Here is a 22,335-nt window from a genome sequence, read left to right as displayed (position 1 = left end):
ATATAGCTGTTGTATGAGTAGCCTATATATATATATATATATATATATATATATATATATATATATATATATATATATATATATATATATAGATAGGCACTGATCTATATATATATATATATATATATATAGATCAGTCCTAATGTGTTTTTGCTGCTATTAGTTGGCGCCGTAATGTCCCGTTGCGCTGTTTCCTCGGGTCCTCAGTTCTCGCCCCATCTAGTGGTCGTGTGGTCGTCTACTATGAACACCAGAGCGAACACAAGTACATTTAACCCACTCCACGCGTGATCGGAATAGCTTTGGCTTTGCTCACAGATTCTGTAAGTCAGACGTTTGCACATTGCTGGGTTAAAATGAGAATATGCATCAACCCTTGATTACGCTGTGATTAAAGTGAATAACAGTCACAACAGGAAGAGGGCGTCCAGATTTCTCACTGGACCCGTAAAACCAGCGCAACTACCACAGGGAGATTGGATGACTAGCAGAGGCAATATCGTTTATTGGCTGGAATACAGGCTTGTCCCGGGCTTCAGAGATACCCGAATCGACCTCAGCTTGCCACCGCGTTCCGGGTGAACGTGACAGGGCGCTGCTTGCCTGATTTCAAGTATTTACTCTCTATTGCCATTTGAGCACCGATAAACATTTGTTTGCACATAGTCCTACCAAATGCATGTACCCCACGCCCTCCCATAACAAACAAAACTGCTGTGACATTACAGATATTAGTTTCCCTATGAGACTTAATTTAGAGACGGTTAAACGCGCAAGGCATCTGCTGTCCTGACAAATTCTATATTTTAAAACGTGCGAAAAATAGCTACACCTCCCCCCCCCCCAACATGCAACATCTCACACGGTGTAAAACGTATCATCTTTTAAATTAAGGGAAGGACCGTTATAAACACATCTGCGCTCATCTATACACACCAGTAGGCTATAAAATGGCTGCTTCGTCTATATTGGATTTATCTTGGCTTTAGGTGATCACTTATCCTTTTTATGGATGGTGCTTTAGTCTGAATTTTGTCGTGTAGTTCACTGTCATGCTCTGCCTATGGGTCTAACTTTGTGTCCTAAGTCAGAAATATAGCACAGCATCTGGTTCAATGTTTTTAACCAAGACCTATAGTTGCTTTAGCCCTCCCGTTTTGAGTCTTGACTGCTTCTTGAGTTTTGTTGTGTCCATATTTCTTTCGAAAGTCTCCAATCTAATTTAACTTCATATAGATCCTGGTTCAGGAAGCCACATTTCGGCTGTTCTCTGTGGCCATCCAGGGTCCCCTCCCTGGCCATGATGTGGGGGTTTGCTTGGCTGGTGGCGGCCAACGCTGGTCAAATTTGCTGAAAAACTGTGGGTCAGTGAAAGGACCACCATAGATGATGGTTTGCAGCAAATACACCACCACCACCACGAGGCAGGAGATCAGGATGAACGGCAGGAAGGGGCGGAGATGGGTCCAGGCCACGCCCATGCCATAGCTCAGCCCACCTGTATTCCGATAGTGGGTCGTGTGCCGGGACGAGGTGGACTGGGGCAAGTCCCAAGGAGAACCTTCTCGAGAGTCCGAGAGAGAGACGGGGGGCACGGTCAGAGTATCCATGTGTGAGAGAGGGGGAGGTGTCTGAGAAACGGACAGTCACACACAGAGGTGAGGTCAAAATCAAAAAGTCAAAAAGCCCGTTTGCAAAAACATGCCAAATGCATTGTGTTGTTAAGAACAGCAGCCCGGAGGAATTAGCTGCACAATACGGTCTTACATTACAACAGTGACATCCATGTAGCAATTATGTATGTCCTCGCATAGATCTTCTCTTCATATTCTTTGTTCATTCCATGATGTTTGGAAGTTCCTGTAGGTCCAATATTCCCGTTTTGTAGTGCTTATTCCATTTGTGACGGGAAGGATTCACGTATTTCCTCTCCAAACTTTTTCAGTTTCTCCACCTGAAGTTTCCGCATGAGACCACGTAGGCGTCGAACAGCACCGACGGACGTGTTCTGTGACCGTGTTCTGTGAAACTGCGTGCCAACCAAGTCTGAGGGAAATCTGATCCACAGACAGAGGGGGCTATACGGCGGGAGGGAGGGGGGCAGTCTGGGCAAACGAAAGCGTGATAAGCCCCATAAGTACGTCTACTGGCAAATGACAGGAACATGTGGAGAAAGCGGATGAAGGGAGAGTGAACCAATGAAATATTGTTTTTGGCAGGGTTCAAACGTGTGTGCACATAACCTGACGCTTCACACTGGAAACCGCTCCCCCCCCTCTCTCTTTCACACACTGGTACTTATTCATATGCGCACTTATAACACGGCCCACATATGCAGACGCAGTCTATGAAATGTTGTTGAAACATGCTCTTGATGCCACCGAGACTCCCCACGCACATATTAGAAGAGTGTAACATTAGCTGTGGTATGTGAGGTCAGCTCTGTAACTTTAGAGATTTAGTGTGTGTGGGGGGTGGGGGTGTGATCTGTGTGATCTGTCTCGCTCTCTGTCTGTCTGTCTGTCTCTCTCTCTCTCTCTCTCTTTCTCTCTCTCTCTAGACCAGAGACCGATATACGGTCTCTGCTCTGGACTTATCTGGACTGTGCGCAAGTAAACATATTCGAATTTCATCGGTTAACTTGTAATGAAATCTTTTAATCATTTATATATGGTAATGATTAAACATGATAATTCTGGTGGGTTATATTTCATATCTTTAATTCATTTTATTATTTACATTTTTATTAAAGTTTTTTTTCCTAATTAAAAACATTTGTTTTGTTTTTAATTAGTCATACACCTTGCATTGCCATGTGTATGAAACATGATATATAAATAATCCTTTGTTGCCTTGTATTCTTCAGCTTGGGGGTTAATATTCCTGATAAGAGATTTTATGCTTTGGTCAGGCAGTTTACTGGTGTTAGCTGGATGATGCTTGTCCTTTGTCCTTGTCCTTTACTGTGATCCTTCATGTTCAGTTGCCCTGGGTTGTTAGTTAGCCCGTATGGGCATTAGTAGATAACCACTGGTTCATTAGTGATGCTAGGTGGCCATTCAGAGCTGTTTGTTTCTGTTTGACTGTGGGCATGGATCGTGTCAGCCCAGGCTGTGCTCAGTCATTTACATTTGTGACCAACTCTTGAAAATCTGCTGACTGCTTCTTGCTGTGGGAGATCTCTTATACACTTAGCACTGGTGATATGTGCTTCTACCACATGCTGTTCTGATGGTTGCACTCTTCTGGACGGAGATCTCAGATGTTGTTCCTGGCATCTGCTGGAGCCATTCGCCCAGTTTGGGGTTCAGAGCCTCTAGTGCTCTGATGACTACAGGAACCACAGGAAGTTGTCTTCCCTTTCCACATCTTCTCCAGCTCTTCTCTCAGCCGTTGGATTTCTCAAGCTTTTTTGCATTCATTGATACAGAAGCTGCTGAGCACATGGTCCTCTTCTGTGGTTTGTCCAGTTGGTTATCCATTACCATTTTGTGCACCTGTATCTGGAAGCATGGACGTAATTTTGATTTCAAAAGTGGGGGGGACATGGATTCGTCGCTATTTAAATATTTGGTTTTAACCGTAAAAACTGGGGGGGACCACAACCGGCTTTTGAAAAAGTGGGGGGGGACATGTCCCCCCTGTCCCCCCCCCCCCCAAATTACGTCCGTGTCTGGAAGTCCCACGTGATCTTAGCACAGTCATTCTCCAACACTATTTTACACAGATGTAAAATACTTTGACCTCAGAAATCCCAGCCCGTATTCGGCACAGATGTTTCTGTATACATTGGCTGCTGGGGTGTCTGAAGATCATCTTTGCACTGCCTGCCTCTGGGGTCCTGCCTGGTCTAGCAGATCCCAGCATTTATAGATTTTGTATTCAGAACTTGTTCTTGTGTTGCCATGACCAGTGTCGTCGTGGTGTCATTGTAGCACTGAAGCTCACTATTCAATGCTCCCCACACCCCCCCCCCTCCCCCTTCTGCGTAGTGAACACAGGTAGATTCTTCAGCCAGTGGGCTTGGACCATGTCAGGACCTGAAGCTGTCCAGCGCTCTGTCCCAAATGTCCTGTTCTTCTGGAAGCCTTGCGTACTTCAGGACAATTTTGAATTTCTTTCTCAAGCTACAGTTGCTGCAGGTGTATCAACTACACTTCCATGACGCAAATCTCCAATTTCACCACATCCCAAGGGTGCTGTATTGGATTGAGCTCCGGGGACTGTGGAGACCATATGAGTTGAGTGAACTCCGTGTCATGTTCAAACCAGTTTGAGATGATTTGAGCTTTGTGACAATCTTCAATTGTCGTGAGCCCATTTGAGTTACTGTTGCCTTTGAATCAGCTCACAGTCTGGCTGGCTATTCTCCTTTGACCACTGCCATCAATCGGGCATTTTCACCCACAGAACTGCCTCTCAAGGGATATTTTCTCCTTTGGGGACAACTCTCTCTAAACCCTAGAGATGGTTCTGGGGACAACTCTCTCTAAACACTACAGATGGTTCTGTGTGAAAAGCCCAGTAGATCAAATTTCTGAAATTCTCAGATCAGCTCATCTAGCACCAACAACCATGTGACTTGAATCTCCTTACTTCCTTGTTCTTGTGCTCGATTTGAACTTCAGCAGCTCTTCCCGACCATGTTTAAATGTCTCAACTGAGTTGCTTTTATGTGGTTGGCTGATTATATATTTGCATTAATGAGGTTGACAAGGTCTACCTAAAAATGGCTGGTGATTGTATATATGGTTCTTGGTTTTCTTAAAATACCTGTTGTAGCTTCACATTGCATTGCTTTGCATTTATATATGGACATGTCCACACACTAAACAACAATCTACATATAAATTACTGATAGACAGACCACACATTATCTCTCTCTCTCTCTCTCTCTCTTTCTTTCTCTCAAATTATGTATAATATTAACATTTATTTAAGAGAGTGGCAAATGTGTACAATTACATATACAAAAACTGTTCAGAACCAGAATAACAATTTGCCATTTCTAACACAGCGGTAGACAATAAGCTATAAGTTAAGTTACAGAAGCTTGCAGCAGTATTCAAACCATCCTTCCAAAAATGTATTCACTCAAAAATAATTAATACTTTGAAACAAATCAAACAGCTCTTTTAGTACTTGATTGTGGAATTTAGGTCTGAGTTGATAGCTCTCTGTCCTCTCCGTTGTCATTTTGATCAGTCTCCATCTTTGTCTGGGTGTCCTGCGTCCGGCCTCCTTCTTCATCAGGACTTCCTTCTCCTCTGGCCTCCTCGTCCATGACGTCTCCGTGCGTTGCTCCCTTCTCCTCCTCTGGCTCGTCTCCTTCTCTGCTGCCCTTGTCTTCGGTCTCAGCTTGACTTTGGCTTTCTTCCGCTTTTTCCCGCTCCTTCTTCTCCCGCTCGATTTTTGAGAGATGCTGGCAGAGGGACTGAACATAGGTGAAGACACTAAACGGGTCGGGTTTCTTCCCCATTAGTAACATATCTGATACGTCCAGGAGGGGGCAGCAGTCAGCTAGTGATCTGATAGAGAGATAGAGAGGAGGGGGGATTTTTAAACTCGGTACACTCATACAAGAGAGGAAAATAAATTATTAACTCAGAGATTCATTGTTTTATGATTGTATGTGATGCTCCTATTTTTCTATCCTTAGTTGGTCGAACTACATACACACATACTTTGCAGGGGTACTTTGAATTTGTTTCTCAAGCTATTTTGCAAAGTGCAAAGCACTTTGTAAGTCGCTCTGGATAAGAGCATCTGCTAAATGCCGTATATGTAAATGTAAATGGGTAAAGGCCAGGGAGACGTTTATACGCACACATACTCTGTGGTGGTGACGTTCATGCACACACATACTCTGTGGTGGTGACGTTCATACACACACATACTCTGTGGTGGTGACGTTCATGCACACACATACTCTGCCATGGTGAAGGCCAGGGTGAAGTTCTTCTCTCGCTCGCTGGCTTTGAGGGAGGAAAAATCAAAGGCGTGGGGAAAGAAACGATGAACAAGGGCGCAAAAAGCCAAGCCATCGCTCCACGACGACGAGAAGTTCTCTATGGAAACTCCCTGGAGACACAATCACAGACAACAGCACACTTTAAATATTTTCATAAGCTAGCATAACTTTTTTAGAATAACAGCAGGTCTTATCTCACTGTCCTAAATGGTGTCGCAGCTTTGTTTTGATATTTCCCAAGCTCCACCCTCTGCAATTAAGCCCCTCCCATGGCCACACCCTCACCTCATAGCCCCGTGTTTTGTTGCTACACCAGTGGAGGATTTTCTGTTTGATTGACGCCCCAGCAGACACACCCACAGACGACTTCTGTACCTTAAAGTTTCTGACCCCTGGAGTCCTACAATAAGACAACACAGCCTGTATTTATCTGATAAATACAGACGCACTACACACACTAAAACCACAAAAACACAAAAGCACAACACACTCTCATTTCATTACGTCCAAACCAGTATGTCTCTGACTATGATGATGTTGATTAATGAAAGACATAATAATAATAATTATTATATAATTAATAATAATAATTAGAGGCTATGGAGTGCAGTAACATAATTAAGCCCTCAATTATCATGTGTTTGATAACTAAACTGCAGGAAAGGATATTAACATCAACGTAATTAAAACATATACGTCAATGATATATGCGTCAGTGAAACATTACATTTCTGCAAGGCAAATATCATCAATATTTGAGCAGCCCCCAAAAAAGAACAGCCTCATAAATCATGCGGATAAGGATCTCAAGCGTGCAGATGAATATTGTGAGCGCGCTGCTAAAAACATAATGATCCTGCTAATGGATGCGGCGACGAAGCTACTGCTGCTTTGGCTCCGTGACGAGCTCCTGCACAATGACTCACTGGTCCTGCTGAAACTTTGCCATGGCGTCTCTCCGGGCCGAGGGCCGGCCGCCCCGCGGGCGAGACGAAGCCTGCATGGAGGTTCTGGAGACAGAGGAGGGAGGAGGGGCGGCTCCTTTCTTTCCTTTCGTCTGTTCTTGGTGTTCTCTCTTCTTCTCTTCTTTCTCCTTGGCCAGCGCTGGCTCGTTAGCCGTGTGCTGGGCCGGGCCTGGAGGTTCCTCCCTTTTCTCTGGTTCAGGTGTGTCTTTGCTTTTGTCGCTCCTTTGCAGCTGCTCATCTTGCGAGGCGTTGGTTCCGTTGCTCTCCTTTTCCTCTTCTCTGGCAGCAGGAACCTCTCTGACCTTTCCAACCTCGTCTTCGTTTATCCCGGCTCCCTGTCCTTCATCTGGACGTTCAGCGCTGTCCCCCTCTGTCTTCTCGTCCTCCGTCACAGACGCTCCGTCTTTGTTTCTGTCTGCACCACCCTCAACGTCTACACCACTCTTGCCATCTACACCACCCTCGCCGTCTACACCACCCTCGCCATCTACACCACCCTCGCCGTCTACACCACCCTCGCCATCTACACCACCCTCGCCATCTACACCACCCTCGCCATCTACACCACCCTCGCCATCTACACCACCCTCGCCATCTACACCACCCTCGCCGTCTACACCACCCTCGCCGTCTCCTGTGATGACGACTGCGCTGACGTCTCCGCTGTCCTCGCCGCTCCCGCTGGTTTCAATATGGGGATTTGGCCCCTCCTCTCCGTTGTCATTACTGTGACCTCTGCTCTCATTGGTCCCGCCCACAGGCTCTGGGTCACGCCCAACATGGCTTTGAGTCCCACCCACAGGCTCTGGGTCACGCCCTACATGGCTCTCATCTTCTGGCAGTTCCTCTGTGGTTTTCTGTGAAGCACACATCAACGAAGAGGTGACATAAGGGAACTTATACAACGCTATCAACTTTCCAAGGACCACTTAGCATACTAGTACCAATAGTGTTATATATTACATATGACTTTTTAAAGTCAATACTGTGTGTGTGTGTGTGTGTGTGTGTGTGTGTGTGTGTGTGTGTTTTGATGGTAGGACTCTGCTAATGAGTAACGGTTCCAGGTGTCACATAAGGTCATGACTCATCAGTTGTAAAAGAGCCAGAGACATTCTTCTGTGTAAGGAGGTGTATATATTTGTTTGTGTCTATGTGCGTGTATGTGTGCGTGTGAGTTATCATGCAAAAACATGCATATGAATAGATAGGGTTAGGCAATAAACTGCAAAATTGATATAACTTGGTCTTTAGTATTTTGATGGACCACTAAGCTAAAGAGACTTATAATATAGTGAAAACAGTCCTTGAGTGGCAGTTACCTTTTAGATTAAGATACAGTAAATCCAACTGTTAACATTATATGGCCTTGTATATGTTAATATGAATCTGTAAATAAATGTCAGACGCTGTGGTCATCATCCATGCCTGATAAACACTGCGGTGATGTTCTTCTCACCTTCTCCTGCTTGTCCTCTGCCCCACTGACCAGCGTAGAATCTTCCATCTGTCTTACGGTCTTGTACAATGGAAAAGCCCCAAACAAGGCTAGTTCTGTCTGTCTTTCTTTTACTCTCTTCTTCCTCTCTTTCTATGCTGTCTTTGCTCAAATTTCCTCCCTTCCTCTCTGTCTCTTTCTCTCTCCCTCTCTTTTTCTCTCTCTCTGACCTTTAGAACAACGCATGATACAGAAATAGGCAGAGTAGTGTTGGTAATATTGGCTCAGCCAGACCCCCCCAACAGCTGCTACTACTGGAAACCAAGCAACAGCAGTATACAACACACACACGCGCCCGCGTGCGCACACACACACACACACACACACACACACACACACACACACACACACACACACACACACACACACACACACACACACACACACGAGATTACAATAGTGGATAATGGTGATCTCTCTAATCGTCCTCTTCACTCCCTATACTCTATGCCATTTTTGTAATTGCCATCCACGTTGATTAACGATTACTTCTTGAAGTACTGCAGAACAATACAAACACTATGAAAAACAAACAAAAATATAATGTGTTGCTATCATGTAAGGCCCCATTTCTTGAAAGAGAGAACACAGAATACAGTTCACTTTGATATTATTTTGTTAATATCTTTATAATTGCACATCAATATGAACATTTGGTAAGTCATTTAGCTAGTCGTAGGTTCCTGACTCCTGCTTTGTGCACTATTTTTCACTATAATGGTGCACTATAAGTGTGCACTATTTTTCATCTTGGTGGTGAGTTTCTCCCAACCGATTTGCTGAGTCATTCATTTATATGCGGGTAGATGTTTTGTTGCCTAAGTGTTTAAAACAATTCTGCATGATAATGTTGCCTCTTTGCCCAAACATCTGAAGGCAGACAGAGATCCTAAACTCATTAAAGAGAATACAGTTTAGCCAGTGAATGTTAGCCTACCTCGTCTCTCTATCTGACGTGTGTGTAGCTGCACTCCCGTTTGACCTCTAATAGTGCATCTTCTCCTTCGTCACAAAGCAGATGGGTTTAAAAATAACCTCATATCTTTCCTCCAAGTCCCTTGGAGCCATTATCTTTTCAGAACTTCTCCTGCTCTTATTTGGTCCCTGCTCCCCTCCTCTGTGGCTGGACATGTCAGTCTGGTTGGGTGGTGGACTTCTAGGCCTACTTTTAATCTTCTGTTCATTGCTTTTTGAAGAGGAAGAGAGAGAAAACTAACGGATTCTGTGTATTTACGTTTATCCCAATGCAGTGGTATAATGCTTCAATGGCAAGGCCTCTTTATCTAGTAATGTAAAAATAGTGTTAGAGTTAAAAATAAAGAGAAAAATAAAGTTAGAGGGTAAGCCTACTGTCTTCATGAACCCCACCCTTTGAACTAAAACACCTAGCTAGCTAAATAACTAGCTACATGGGCATTGGGGAGGAGCCACTATTACTCTTACTTAACTGACGCGACATCATATTGTTATTCGAAATGAGCACACTACTTGCTTGCTGGATGAGCTGGTGAGATATCTCACATGTTGACTCTAGTATAGCCAAATGAGCTTACTTCAAAGACGTATGTGCAGTGCCAGACAACTGGCTCTTTGGTCAGGAGGTCAGGGTATGTGTTCACCCCCTGTAGGACCTACGTCCAAGACTGTGGTGTCAGAAGTTGTGTGGCGTCAGAAGTGGAGTGGTTCTGTGAGGCCATCACAAGTTTGCCCGTGGTTAAAGGAACCCCTTCCTGCTGTGAGGAGACAATAACCATTCGTTATGTTTCCACCTAAATTAACAGGTTCCCGGAAATACTAAAAGTTCGTTCTCAGCTAGAACCAAAGATTCTAGCTAGATTGTTAATTCCTAGAAAATTATTTTTGGCCTTCAACCAATTTGGTCTTCAACTAATAGTCGATACATGATTGTTTATTAGATAAAAATAAACATTGCAACAAAACACAAATGCTAATGGTTAATATATATGTTGTACAGTTAATGCTGTTTACTTCTGTGCACTGTACCATGGTAGAACTGATAATGCATGCTTAGTTCTGACATAACACGGTGGAAACATGGGCACCAAGATTTTCTGACGCATGAACCAGAACATTGTGCTAACCCGATCATTGTTCTACCCAGAAAATTGTGCGAACCGGAATGTTTCCAGTTCCTCGTTGGTGGAAAGGGGCTACTGGTGAGGCTGTGGCCTCTGATGAAGGATGGATATGTGAGGGATACGTGAAACGTGTGAAGAGCAGGGGTGTGCTCCCTGAAGGTGAAGGCAGTGTGACAGAGACTGTCACACTCAGAAGGAGAGCGTGGTGTGATGGATACTGTCATTCAGAAAGGTCGCTCTGCCTGCTGTGCTTGGGATCTGAGATCTGACTCTGTTGTTGTCTGGTGGACTGTGCATGTGTTTGTTCCCCAGAGGACCATCGTTTGAGACTGGGCATGGTTGCTGCTGTGAGGGATATAATGATTATATTCATGTGTGATTCATGTTAATCTTGTCCATGCAGACACTATAGCGCAGTCTGTGTGAAAAGTACTGCTTGCACTGCTTAGTAATTGTAACGATACAAAGTCGGAGAGACGCGTGCAGATCAACAGGTCTTTTAATAGGTACACAGAAACGTAAAGTAGTCCTGATGACACAGAACTCCGGGAACAGGCAGGAGTATCTGGCAACCAAATCCGAGGGAGCAGGCTAGGGACGAGAAACCAGGACACAAGCAGAAGTCGAAACCAGAACTGTAGCCGTGGAAACGCTTGGTATGCACACATAAGAAATGAGGCAATACTTCGCAACTAATGAAAAGGGAAAGGGGCTTAAATAACAGAGGGACAGACTTGCAGGTGAAATCAATAATCCGGTGATGATGATCTTATTATGGCACTTCGGGCTGGGGAGAGTGAGGAATTCTGGGTATTTGAGTCCAGTTGGTTGTGTGATGTGACAGTACCACCCCCCGAGGCGTCCGGGACGGCAGTAGAACGAGAGCGGCCTGGACGCCGACCACTTCCCGCAGCACCACCAACGGATCTTTTGCAAGGGCGGCCCCGGGGACGAGGGGCTGGCTTGTGTGGATAGCGGGCATGAAAGTCCGCCAGGAGCCCTGGGGCCAGTACGTCCTTCCGAGGGACCCACCTCCTCTCCTCTGGGCCGTATCCCTCCCAATCAATGAGGTACTCCAGGTTACTGCCTCGTCTCCTAGAATCCAGAATGAGGTTAATAGCATAGATGGGATCCTCCTCGCTCATGATGGGAAGGGAAGGAACATCTGGAGATAGGTTCACTCCCAAGGGCCCTGGAACGACTGGCTTCAATAGAGACACATGGAATGAACGTGACATACGACAGTGACTAGGTAGCTTGAGACGGTAGGTAACCTCGTTAATACGTTTGTCGATTTCAAAAGGGCCCGTGTATTTGGGTCCTAACTTACGACAGGAGTCTGCTGAGCGGAAGTTACGTGTAGATACCCATACTCGATCACCAGGCTTGTATACAGGAGTCTCTCCTCTGCGCCGGTCGGCTTGCCTCTTCTGTCGTTGCAATACCTGCTCTATCCGTTTGTGTGTCTCCTCCCACACCCTTTCACTGCGTCCAATCCAGTCATCCACTGCAGGTATGTTGGACATAGAAGGAGACCAGGGGGCCATGGGTGGTTGGAACCCTAGAACACACTCAAATGGGGTAATACCGGTAGCAGAACTGGTAAGAGAGTTTTGTGCCATCTCTGCCCACGGCAAAAATCTGGACCAATCAGTAGGGTTGTTCATACAAAAACATCTCAAAAATTTGCCCAGCTCCTGGTTCATCCGTTCGCATTGGCCATTGGATTGGGGATGGTAACCTGAAGTCAAGCTGACAGCCACCCCTATGCGTTCAAAAAATGCAGACCACACTTTGGAGATGAATTGGGGGGCCCTGTCGGACAGAATATCCTCTGGAATCCCAAAGACACGAAATACATGGCTAAACAGTGCTTCAGCAGTCTGGAAAGCAGTGGGTAGAGCAGCGAACGGAATGAAACGTACAGCACGTGAAAAACGATCCACAACAGTTAGTACTGCCATGTTGCCTATGGAACAAGGCAGGTCAGCCACAAAATCCACAGCAATGTGTGACCAAGGTCTCTCTGGAACTGGGAGAGGCATGAGTTTGCCTGCAGGTAAGGTTTTAGGCACTTTACTCTGACTGCAGGTAGAACAAGACGTGACAAACCGGTGCACATCTGTGACCAACGACTCCCACCAATACCGGCTGGACAACAGTTGTCATGTTCGTGTCTCCCCTGGGTGACCTGTTGTAGGAGAGGAGTGAGCCCATGTGATAAGCTGCTCCCTACAGGAGATGGGGACAAATGTCCTGTCTGCAGGACACTCAGGTGGAACCTCTACCTCCTGGAGTAGTCGCTCAATTTTCTCATCTATCTCCCACCTGATGGATGACAAGTGCACGTGCGGAGGAAGAATTAATTCCTCCATGGTCTCCTCCTCCTCATCAATCTCCTGGGATAGGCGGGACAGAGCATCAGCCTTAGCGTTATGTCGGCCTGGAAGATAACTGATTTTGAACTGAAAACGTGAGAAAAACAACGACCACCTTGACTGTCGTGCATTGAGACGTCTGGCTGTTTTTAGATATTCTAGGTTCTTGTGATCGGATAGTACTAAAAACGGATGATTAGCTCCCTCCAGCCAATGTCTCCACTCCTCCAATGCCAACTTAATGGCCAGCAATTCCCTCTCTCCAATGCCGTAATTTCTCTCCACCGGAGATAACTTGTGAGAAAAATAAGCTACGGGGCGGAGCCTGGAGTGGACATCCCTCTGCGACAGAACGGCTCCCACGCCAACACTGGAGGCGTCCACCTCGACAACGAAAGGTAGTGAAGGGTCGGGATGCCTGAGTACCGGGGCTGTGGTGAATGCCCTCTTGAGTTTGTCAAAGGCCTGTCTAGCCTCCGGGGTCCAACGAAGCGTGGTGACAGAGCCCTTAAGCAGAGCAGTGAGGGGAGCAGCAACAGTACCATAATTCCTAATGAAACGTCTATAGAAATTGGCAAACCCTAAGAAACTCTGCAACTTCTTAACTGAAGTAGGGAGTGGCCACTGAAGCACAGCCTCAACCTTACTGTCATCCATGGTAATGCCCCCTTGGTTAACTATATACCCCAAAAATGAGACTGAAGTAAGGTGAAATTCACACTTCTCTCCCTTCACGTACAAGTGATTTTCCAAGAGTCTCTTAAGCACCGACCTAACCTGTTGCACATGAGAAACTATGTCACTGGAATAAATCAAAATGTCGTCTATGTAAGCAATGACGAAGCGTCCAATAAAATCTCAAAGTACGTCATTAATGAAAGACTGAAACACTGATGGAGCCACACTAAGGCCATATGGCATAACTCTGTACTCATAATGCCCCCTAGTGGTGACAAAGGCAGTTTTCCATTCGTCTCCTTCCTTAATGCGAATTAAATTGTAAGCGCTACGGAGGTCAAGCTTAGTGAAGTACCTGGCCTCTTTAAGCTGTTCGAGTGCTGAGGGGATTAAAGGAAGAGGGTAAGGATATTTCTTAGATATCTGATTGAGATTCCTATAGTCGATACATGGACGGAGACCTCCGTCCTTTTTCTTAACAAAAAAGAAGCCAGAAGCCAGAGGCGAGGTGGAGGGCTGAATAAAACCCTGCTTGAGCGACTCCTCTATATATTGCTCCATAGCTCGTTCCTCCTCCTGCGTGAGTGGGTAAACCCGTGCATTGGGAAACGTTGCCCCTTCGTTCAAGTCGATGGCACAGTCATAAGGACGATGAGGTGGTAACTGTGTGGCTTTTTCTTTGCTGAAGACGGCAGAGAGATCGCGATATTCCTCTGGAATCTTAACGGCAGGATAATCGCTAGGGCTTTCAATACTAGTGGAACATGCACGTATAGACTCAAGGCTTAGGCAGTGTGAAAAACAGTAAGGCGACCAACTGGTGATGTCTCGTGTAGTCCACGATATATTAGGATTATGTTTTTCTAGCCAGGGTAAACCAAGAATGATTGGATAAGATACCGATTCGAGCACGAGAAATGACACCGTTTCAGAGTGCAGGCTACTAGTGTGGAGTTTAATAGGTTGCGTACAAAGCGAAACAACTCCCAAACCAACAGGATCCTCATCCAAGGCAGCTACTTTGAGGAGTCGTGACAGAGGTCGGGTAGGGATTCCCATCTCCTCGACCAGCCTCGCCTGTATGAAATTTCCTTCTGCACCGGAATCTATAAGGGCTGTAAGATAACGAGGGGACTCAGAGTGAATAACGACAGGTATAGTCAAAGACTTGGACACCAGCTGACTTTCAGTAGAACTCACCACTGTCGTACGCAGGGGCGATTTTAGGATCTGGTCTTTAGGGGTGCCCAGCCCCCAGTGCTCACAGAGGCACAATACCAAAGTATTGCGCAGGTGCAGAGCAAGGTTTTTGCATAATATAATATTTAAAAAATGTGTTGAGCCAGGGGGTGCTGAGCAACTTCACGGTGGTGCTCTAGCACCACTAAAAATACCCTAGCCTCGCCCCTGGTCGTACGCGACAAGGACCTGGTCTCCTCACTAGGAGCATGGTAACACAGAGGGCGTACAGGGCATGTACGTATGGTGTGCCCCGCTTGACCGCAATACAAGCACAAACCCTCTCTTAAGCGCCTTCCTCTCTCCTCGGCTGTGAGACGAGCAGAGTCGCACTGCATGGGCTCTGGTGAATTCTCCAGACGCGGAATGGCTTTGACATCAGTAATGGACTGTGCAGGTTGAATATAAGGACATGAACCGGCTCGACGTTCTCTGATTAATTGGTCTAGACGAATGGCTAGCGCAACAAGTCCATCCAGCGTAAGGTCATCATCTCGGCAGGCTAGTTCGTGTAAAACCTCCGTGTTGAGACCATTACGAAACGCCACGATAAGAGCAGGGTCGTTCCAGCCACTACCTGCCGCAATAGTGCGGAATTCCCTGGCATAGTCAGCTAAATTGAGATCCAATATACCTTAAGCAGTAAATAAGTGTATTTTTTGTTGTATTTTGATCATTTAAAAGATGGGTTTAAGTAACAGCAAAAATATTACTTTGATGTCAGCCAACATCCCAACAGCCTGTTTGAACAGATGAACAGACTTTATGGTACCCACTGCTGCAAACATGTTTCATACTGGATAGAAAATTGTGGGTTTGCGCCAAGTGGTTCATTGAGTGTGGTGTATTTAGTGAAGTTGATACAGAGACGATCACGAGGCGATTCACAGGTGAGACTTATTAATCACACGACAAAACCCTAACCACGGATATCCACTGACGCAGACAAAGCACGTGGACAACGTTGACACACGCCCAAAAGGGAGGGGCCGGGGTCCTCAACGTGACAGATAATGCAAGAAACCATGCAAGTATTTTGATGACAATAAAGATGATATGTTGCACAAGGCACCAGTAATGGCTTAGTTACCTTGAAAAAGTAATCTGATTACTGATTACTCCTTTTAAAAGTAACTTAGTTACATTACTGATTACTTGATGTTAAAAGAAACTACGTTAGATTACAAGTTACTTTAGTGCGAACTGGTAACTTAGTACTCATGGGAGTCACATGAGCAAAGGGGGAATAGTAGACAGCAACACTTATTCACCAGGTATCACTACTTATACTTATAAAATTTTCAAAATGTTTGATTGCACAGAACTCCACTAGAAGAGACACCAACACAATACCAGCCCCATCAGGACACCCGACAGCAACAGAACCATTTCAACATTGGCAAATAGACTTTGTGGAACTAACACCATCTGAAGGAAAGAAGTTCCTTCTAGTATGTGTATGCATGTTCAGTAAGTGGGTGGAAGCTTTTCCAACAGGGAAACAGAACAGTGATGCGGTTTCTAAGGTGTTCCTGAGAGTGATCGTTCCCCGGTGGGGTCTGCCACAGAGAATTTCCAGTGATAACAGGACACTATTTGTCCACACAGGACTTCAAAATCTGACTAAATACCTAGGTATAGACATGCCAGAGCAGGTGCAGTGCAAAGAGCAAATGGCACAATAAAGCAGGTCTTGCCAAGACCAGCTAGGAAGCAGGGATTTCCTAGACAAAATGTTTGCCCTTAGTGTTGTGGGATTGTAGGACCAGACCACAAGACAGGGCTGTCACCGTTTGAAATTGTCTTTGGCAGGCCTCCCAACACAGGTCTCGGACCCCCAGAATAGAACCACCTGTTGAATGAACCACCTATTCAATACTGTGTCTTTGTACAAGTATCTCTGTACTGTGTCTAAGCAGGTGAAAGCAGTGTTGTCAGAGCCAGCACACTGCCCTCAGCCAATATTACAGCCCCAGTCCAGGATGAGCCCAGGAAAATCGCCATGGTCCTAGCAGAAAGAGCACACATGTTAGTGGGGGGCTGTGTGCTCTTAGTGTCAGCCAATGTTACAGCTCCCATTACCCAGTGGGATAAGTCCTGGGTAGTTATAGGCTTACCAGTGTGAGGTTTTGCCCTAGATATAAACAGCTGATCATGCTCAATGTGTCCTGTTTATGTAAAAGTGCAGTGCTTACACCACACACAGTATATGCATCTGTTCCTGCTCTTCAGCAATCGATTATTGGGGATAGGAAGCCAGGCTGTTGATGAATCAAAAATTAGCAGGATAATTTTTGGGCTTAACCTTTGACCTCCTGACCCAGTGGAGCAAACTTGGAATGTCTCAGATGTACCAAACATGGATGAATGTCATTAAACTGTTTTTGCTGATGTCTTCAGCAACAATATATTGTGTTCCATGTTATGAAGAGCGCTTAAAAGAGGACAATGATAGAGCCTCCAAACCAATGATAGATTCCATGAGGGAGTGATAGATTCCATGTGGAGGCGCTGCCCCGCATTTCTTGCATAGGAAGCCACAGTGAAGGAAGAGATGGAAGCCAAGAACACTTTAATGGTGTTTAATGGGTGTTGCCCATCTCCAAAGTTTCCTGAAAGAATGACAAAATGACTGGGATCAGACACGTGAGGCACCAGTCTGTGATTGTGATTTCACAGGCCACTCCTCAAAAAATCCACCGCTCATGCTCATTAATGTTTCCAGTAGGTGAGGTTCTGGCTATTTGAATAGTTATTACGTTAGCTGGAAGCGCAGTCTACAGTTAGGATGAACCTGTCCCAGTGTTGGTCGTGTTCACGCGGGAGCCCACGGCATTCAGATGCTCCTTCAGTAATCTGCTGTGCAGCAGGGCTTCCTGTTTTGATTGTGCAGCCAGTAGCCAGTTATTTCTATATTGCCAGGTTCGTTCTCCATCTGGAGCAGTACAGTGGCTGCTTCCACAAACACCCAGCGGCTTAACGAAAGATCGAATGCATATTCTTACATCATGTCCTGAAAGGTGAATATTAGAAACAGGAAAAGGTGGAAAATGTGAAAACTTGTGTCTAGTAAGGCCACGGAGATGAACCAAACACCTTGTCATGCAGAACACAGAAGAACAGCTTTCCTTAGAATTCTGCACTTTAATGATCTTAGGTTGAGAGCACTTAAGGCTCAGTTAGCTTCAAAGCTAGCTCCTTTTTTTAAACCAGAAAATACCTTTACAGGCTTTCCTGTTTATTTCATGATTTTGTGTGTTTTTAGATTCAAAATTCTCTTTTTATATTTTCAAAAGAATATACTAGCTAGTAGTTTTCTGAAGAGATTACGTAACAGATCAGTTATAAAACTGCAAAAATGCTGACTTAAAATATATAAACGTATCCTAGTGAATAGCCTACTATAATTGTAAAAAAAAAAAAAGTTTTTTTAACACTAATCGCTCAAGATGTATTATATGTGGGAAAGGTTCGTGAATATTATGTGGTAGCTTTCTGACTTATATATTGACCTTGCATGAGTTCACTGATCTATACTAAAGAAAGCTTTATATTATAGATCAGTGGTTTTGTAGATCAACACTGAAATGCGTGTAGTGGCTAAATTGCCAAGGATTTGCGACAACAACGGCACACGGTGGTGCTGGGGGGCATTCGGTAAACACCGAGCTCACCGCTCAACGATTCCTAAATCACGACCCCCACCGGTGGTGTACAGTTGAGTAGATTTAAAGTAAATGTGTTGTTTAAATGCTGAAACGACCCCTAGCCGATGAATCTGAGTGTGAGCTGGAGGAGAATATTAATTCGCTGTGAGTAATAACGTCGCGGCTTGTCTCGCGCTTCCCGCCATGACGCGAGACACGCAGAAAACGGAGACGTTACCGGTACATCAAAGACGGCTGTAGTCGGGTTGGTCAAAATAACCATTTCCCTTTCGCTTAGCAAACATACATAAACATGGACCAAGAATAGGTACTGCACTAACAGAGAATAGAGGCTACATTGTATTTAGAGAAAAGAGGTGAGCCGTAAATAGGCGCAACATGAAAGACACAATATCTTCAAAGACCTGCAACATGTCCGTGTGTTGACGTTCACAGGAGATACAGAACAGCAGGTGCTGGTGGTGTATCTGCAGCTCCTGCTTCACAGATATGATGTTCACATGAGGCTTTCAATCTGAACCTGAACACACGCTGTTCATTCCCTAACGTGTGTGTGAGATTCATATTCTAACAAGACGAAAATCTATTTGCTCTAAGATTTAAAATGTAACAAAATTCTGTGACTTAAAATACTGATTTAAAATTGTGTTTTGAAGTGCAAAGATTTTAAATATTCGATATGAAGCCATTTACGAACAAAGGTTTATTAAATGAGACTAAAACATATTGATTGAATATTCCCCGACATGTCAAATAGGCCGTGAATGTTCAGACAGTTTTAGTAAAGGGATGTATTAGGAAATTGCACGCCAAATGAAATACTGCTGTACAGTATTTCAGAAAGTATGAAATACTCTCGCCTTTTACATAACCACAGGCTATATGTTGGTGGCACGGACGTCATTTGGACCCTAACCCTAACACCCCAGTTCTCAAGCCATTTGTGTGTCCCCCACCTATGAAATCAACATTTCGTCCATGGTTGGTAGTACAATAGTAGTTCTGCATCACATGCGGAAAATATATATAAAACATCCTGTTGGTTTTTTTAAGTATTTTTAATTATATATGCCTACTTCTGAGGTAAGGGAAGAGACAACAATATTTTGCTTTATCTCTGTACAAAGTGCAGCGTCTAATGTCCAGTGTCATTTCAGTAGTCATATAGGTTAATAGGTGGGTCGTAGCTAGATGCTGTGTGTTGTGGCACTCAAATTACATTTATTTTAAGACAAAAATGGAAACTCACAAGCCAGTTCTGGCTGTTCACTGCCCTGCAGTACAAGAGAGTCTCAGACTTTTTGGATTATTAAAGTTATTTCCTGCTGGGGTTAATAAATGAGCATAGAAGAAAAAGTAAAACATCTTTATATTTAAGTGTGTGTGTGAATGTTGTGTAATGCCAGCAAATTACTATATTTAAAATATCACATGTATGTGTGTGTGTGTGTGTGTGTGTGTGTGTGTGTGTGTGTGTGTGTGTGTGTGTGTGTGTGTGCGTGCGCGCGTGTGTGTGTTTGTGGTGCAACTGGCGTAATTGGTCACACATAAAGCGGAAATCTCTGGTGGTCTTGTGAGGGGCAGTGTGAAAGTGCAATTAGGTCTGAGCTTATTCTAAGCATGGTTGCATCACTGCAGATATAAATCCATGATAGAGGAACCATCTTGCCACAGCTATAATCCACATTCTGAAGAGAGAGGGACCCTAGAAAGTACTTAAAACTATCTAGTCTATCTGTCTAGTTTTGCAAGCTGCACGTGTGTGTGTGTGTGTGTGTGTGTGTGTGTGTGTGTGTGTGTGTGTGTGTGTGTGTGTGTGTGTGTGTGTTTATTTTACCCTGTAGGTCCTTTTTGCCTATGACCAAAATAAGTAATAAGTAATAGAAAGATTGTACATTGTGTGTTGTGTTGAGTACACCATGTATCTAGACCCTCAAGGTTATCATCACAGTTTTGTCTCACTGTTCTTCGAGCTGCTGTTGGGGATGTGACTCGGCACTCCTGCTGTCTCCAGAGAGATAGCAGCAAATCTAAAGAACAAGTTTTCTAAGATGGTAGACCATGTTCCTCATGTTCACACTGACAACACTGGCCTCTGCCAGCATAGAAAGAATTTGCATAAAACAATCGCAGGTCCAGTTGCTGCTGATTTTCCAAAAATTCAGGTATTACAAATTGAAAATGCAAAATTTGTCTATTTTTCCTTGACCGATCAAAGGAGTTTAACACACTTCAATTGAGCCCACGATTAGAGCAGTAACCCCACCTTTTCTGCTTAATCGCTTTAACACATCAGTCATTTAGCACTGTCATCTATGGTCATTTATCATTTCTGCCTTCTATAGGCTTTCAATATCATAAGGCATGTGAAAATGTTTGTCTGCTAAAGTTTCGACTTCAAAACATTCATATCCCTGTTTCCTTGCTTAAGACAAAATTTGAATGAGCTTTTGAGCTGTTAAAATATTGTCAGTGTCAGAATCAAACTTTTGGTTGTGACCCAGTGCTTTGATCCCAGAAATAGATGCATAAATAAAAAGATATTTCCATTATTTTGACCCAGTTATCATGTGGGACCTATGAAACGCATAGAAAACATTTGACTTAATAATAAAAACACGCACAGTTGTACGGATGTGGTAACAGAGAACATATTACTCTAATCATACAGTTTCACTGGACACCGGTGTCCTTCAGAAGTGTTTACATGGTCTTGCCCCTCTGTGCCTCAGCAGTATGACATGACGTTCCTCAGATGCCCTCAGGACCACTGATAAAGACCTGCTGGTGGAACCACCCCCACTAAACAATGATGAGTCAGCATTCTGTTGCCATGGTTCCAAACTCAGGAATTCTCTTGCAGACAAACTGAGGACGTTTGTTGATTTAAACACATTCAGGAAGAAAGTTAAGTCCTTTTTATTCTGTAAGGCCTTTAATTCGATTGCTCTGCTTTTACCTAACCCTAATCACGTTTTTGTTTTAATTGCTGACTTCTTGCTGTACTTGACCTTTGTTCCTCTTTTACTGAAGAAATATTATGTACTATGTACTATGTTATGGTACATAATAGTATTTTAGTAATAGTAATAGTACATAGTATTAGTACAAAAGTTAGTAAGAGTTCTTTATTTTATTTTCTATAAAGTACTTTGTAAATGGTATTTAAATTTACATTTTTATTTATTATTACTGTGTTTTACTAGTATTTTTGATGTATCAACATTTATATCGAAATGTATTTTTATGCTCACAGAAAAACTAAAATGAAAGTGGCCAAAAAAAAATTTAAAGCACTATTTGTTGCTAAATACACCAGGCAAAGAAACTAAGGCTTGTTTTGGTATGTTCTGTCTAAAATGACAACATACAGGGGAAAGTGTATGGAGCCTGTGTTTAATAATAGAGGTTCCTCATTCGTCATAAGGTCGGCTGTTTTTATCACAGTACAAAATGATGTGTGTGCCATTTGTTGGCCTTGTGATAGATGTCGTGGAGCAAATAACTTCCTCTAAAACTCCATCCCTTAAAACATGCACAATGCTTTTCTTGAATTTCATCACCACCTCCACCTCTGATTGCACAAGCCTGACAGTATGCTGATGCAGTTTTGTTGGGATGTTTTGGTTTATTAGCTATTTGTGTTCGAATTGATGGCTGAGGTTGGGGATTCAGAACAGTTTGAGACAAGAAGTGAAGTGGAAATTCTTACAATTATTAAAAAAGTATATCTTGGCTATTGAATTATTCACTGAAATCTGTTTTGCTCATTTTCCGTCCTGTGAAAAGGTGTGCAAAGGAATTTGCACTGTGGTTAATTGTTCTCAGTATTAAATCTG

At 44.1% G+C, this 22,335-nt stretch overlaps 1 protein-coding gene and 1 long non-coding RNA gene across 2 annotated transcripts; both read right to left on the bottom strand.

Annotated features, from left to right (window-relative positions):
* Positions 1-481: 481 nt before the first annotated feature.
* On the bottom strand, positions 482-2,028 carry LOC143527670 (uncharacterized). The gene is made up of 2 exons (XR_013134217.1): positions 1,768-2,028; positions 482-1,631 (listed from the first exon to the last, which is right to left on the bottom strand). It is a non-coding gene; the product is annotated as an uncharacterized LOC143527670 (long non-coding RNA).
* Positions 2,029-4,913: 2,885 nt separating this feature from the next.
* Positions 4,914-8,678, bottom strand: smtnl1 (smoothelin-like 1). Its single transcript, XM_077022497.1, has 5 exons — positions 8,396-8,678; positions 6,898-7,793; positions 6,257-6,371; positions 5,930-6,081; positions 4,914-5,528 (listed from the first exon to the last, which is right to left on the bottom strand). The coding sequence occupies exons 1-5, from the start codon at positions 8,441-8,443 to the stop codon at positions 5,156-5,158; spliced, it is 1,584 nt and encodes a 527-aa protein (XP_076878612.1). The 5' UTR covers positions 8,444-8,678; the 3' UTR covers positions 4,914-5,155.
* Positions 8,679-22,335: the final 13,657 nt, after the last annotated feature.

This window comes from Brachyhypopomus gauderio, chromosome 11 (genome assembly GCF_052324685.1).
Source record: "Brachyhypopomus gauderio isolate BG-103 chromosome 11, BGAUD_0.2, whole genome shotgun sequence".
Classification (NCBI taxonomy): Eukaryota; Metazoa; Chordata; class Actinopteri; order Gymnotiformes; family Hypopomidae; genus Brachyhypopomus; species Brachyhypopomus gauderio.
This window is presented reverse-complemented; position numbering and strand designations above follow the sequence as displayed.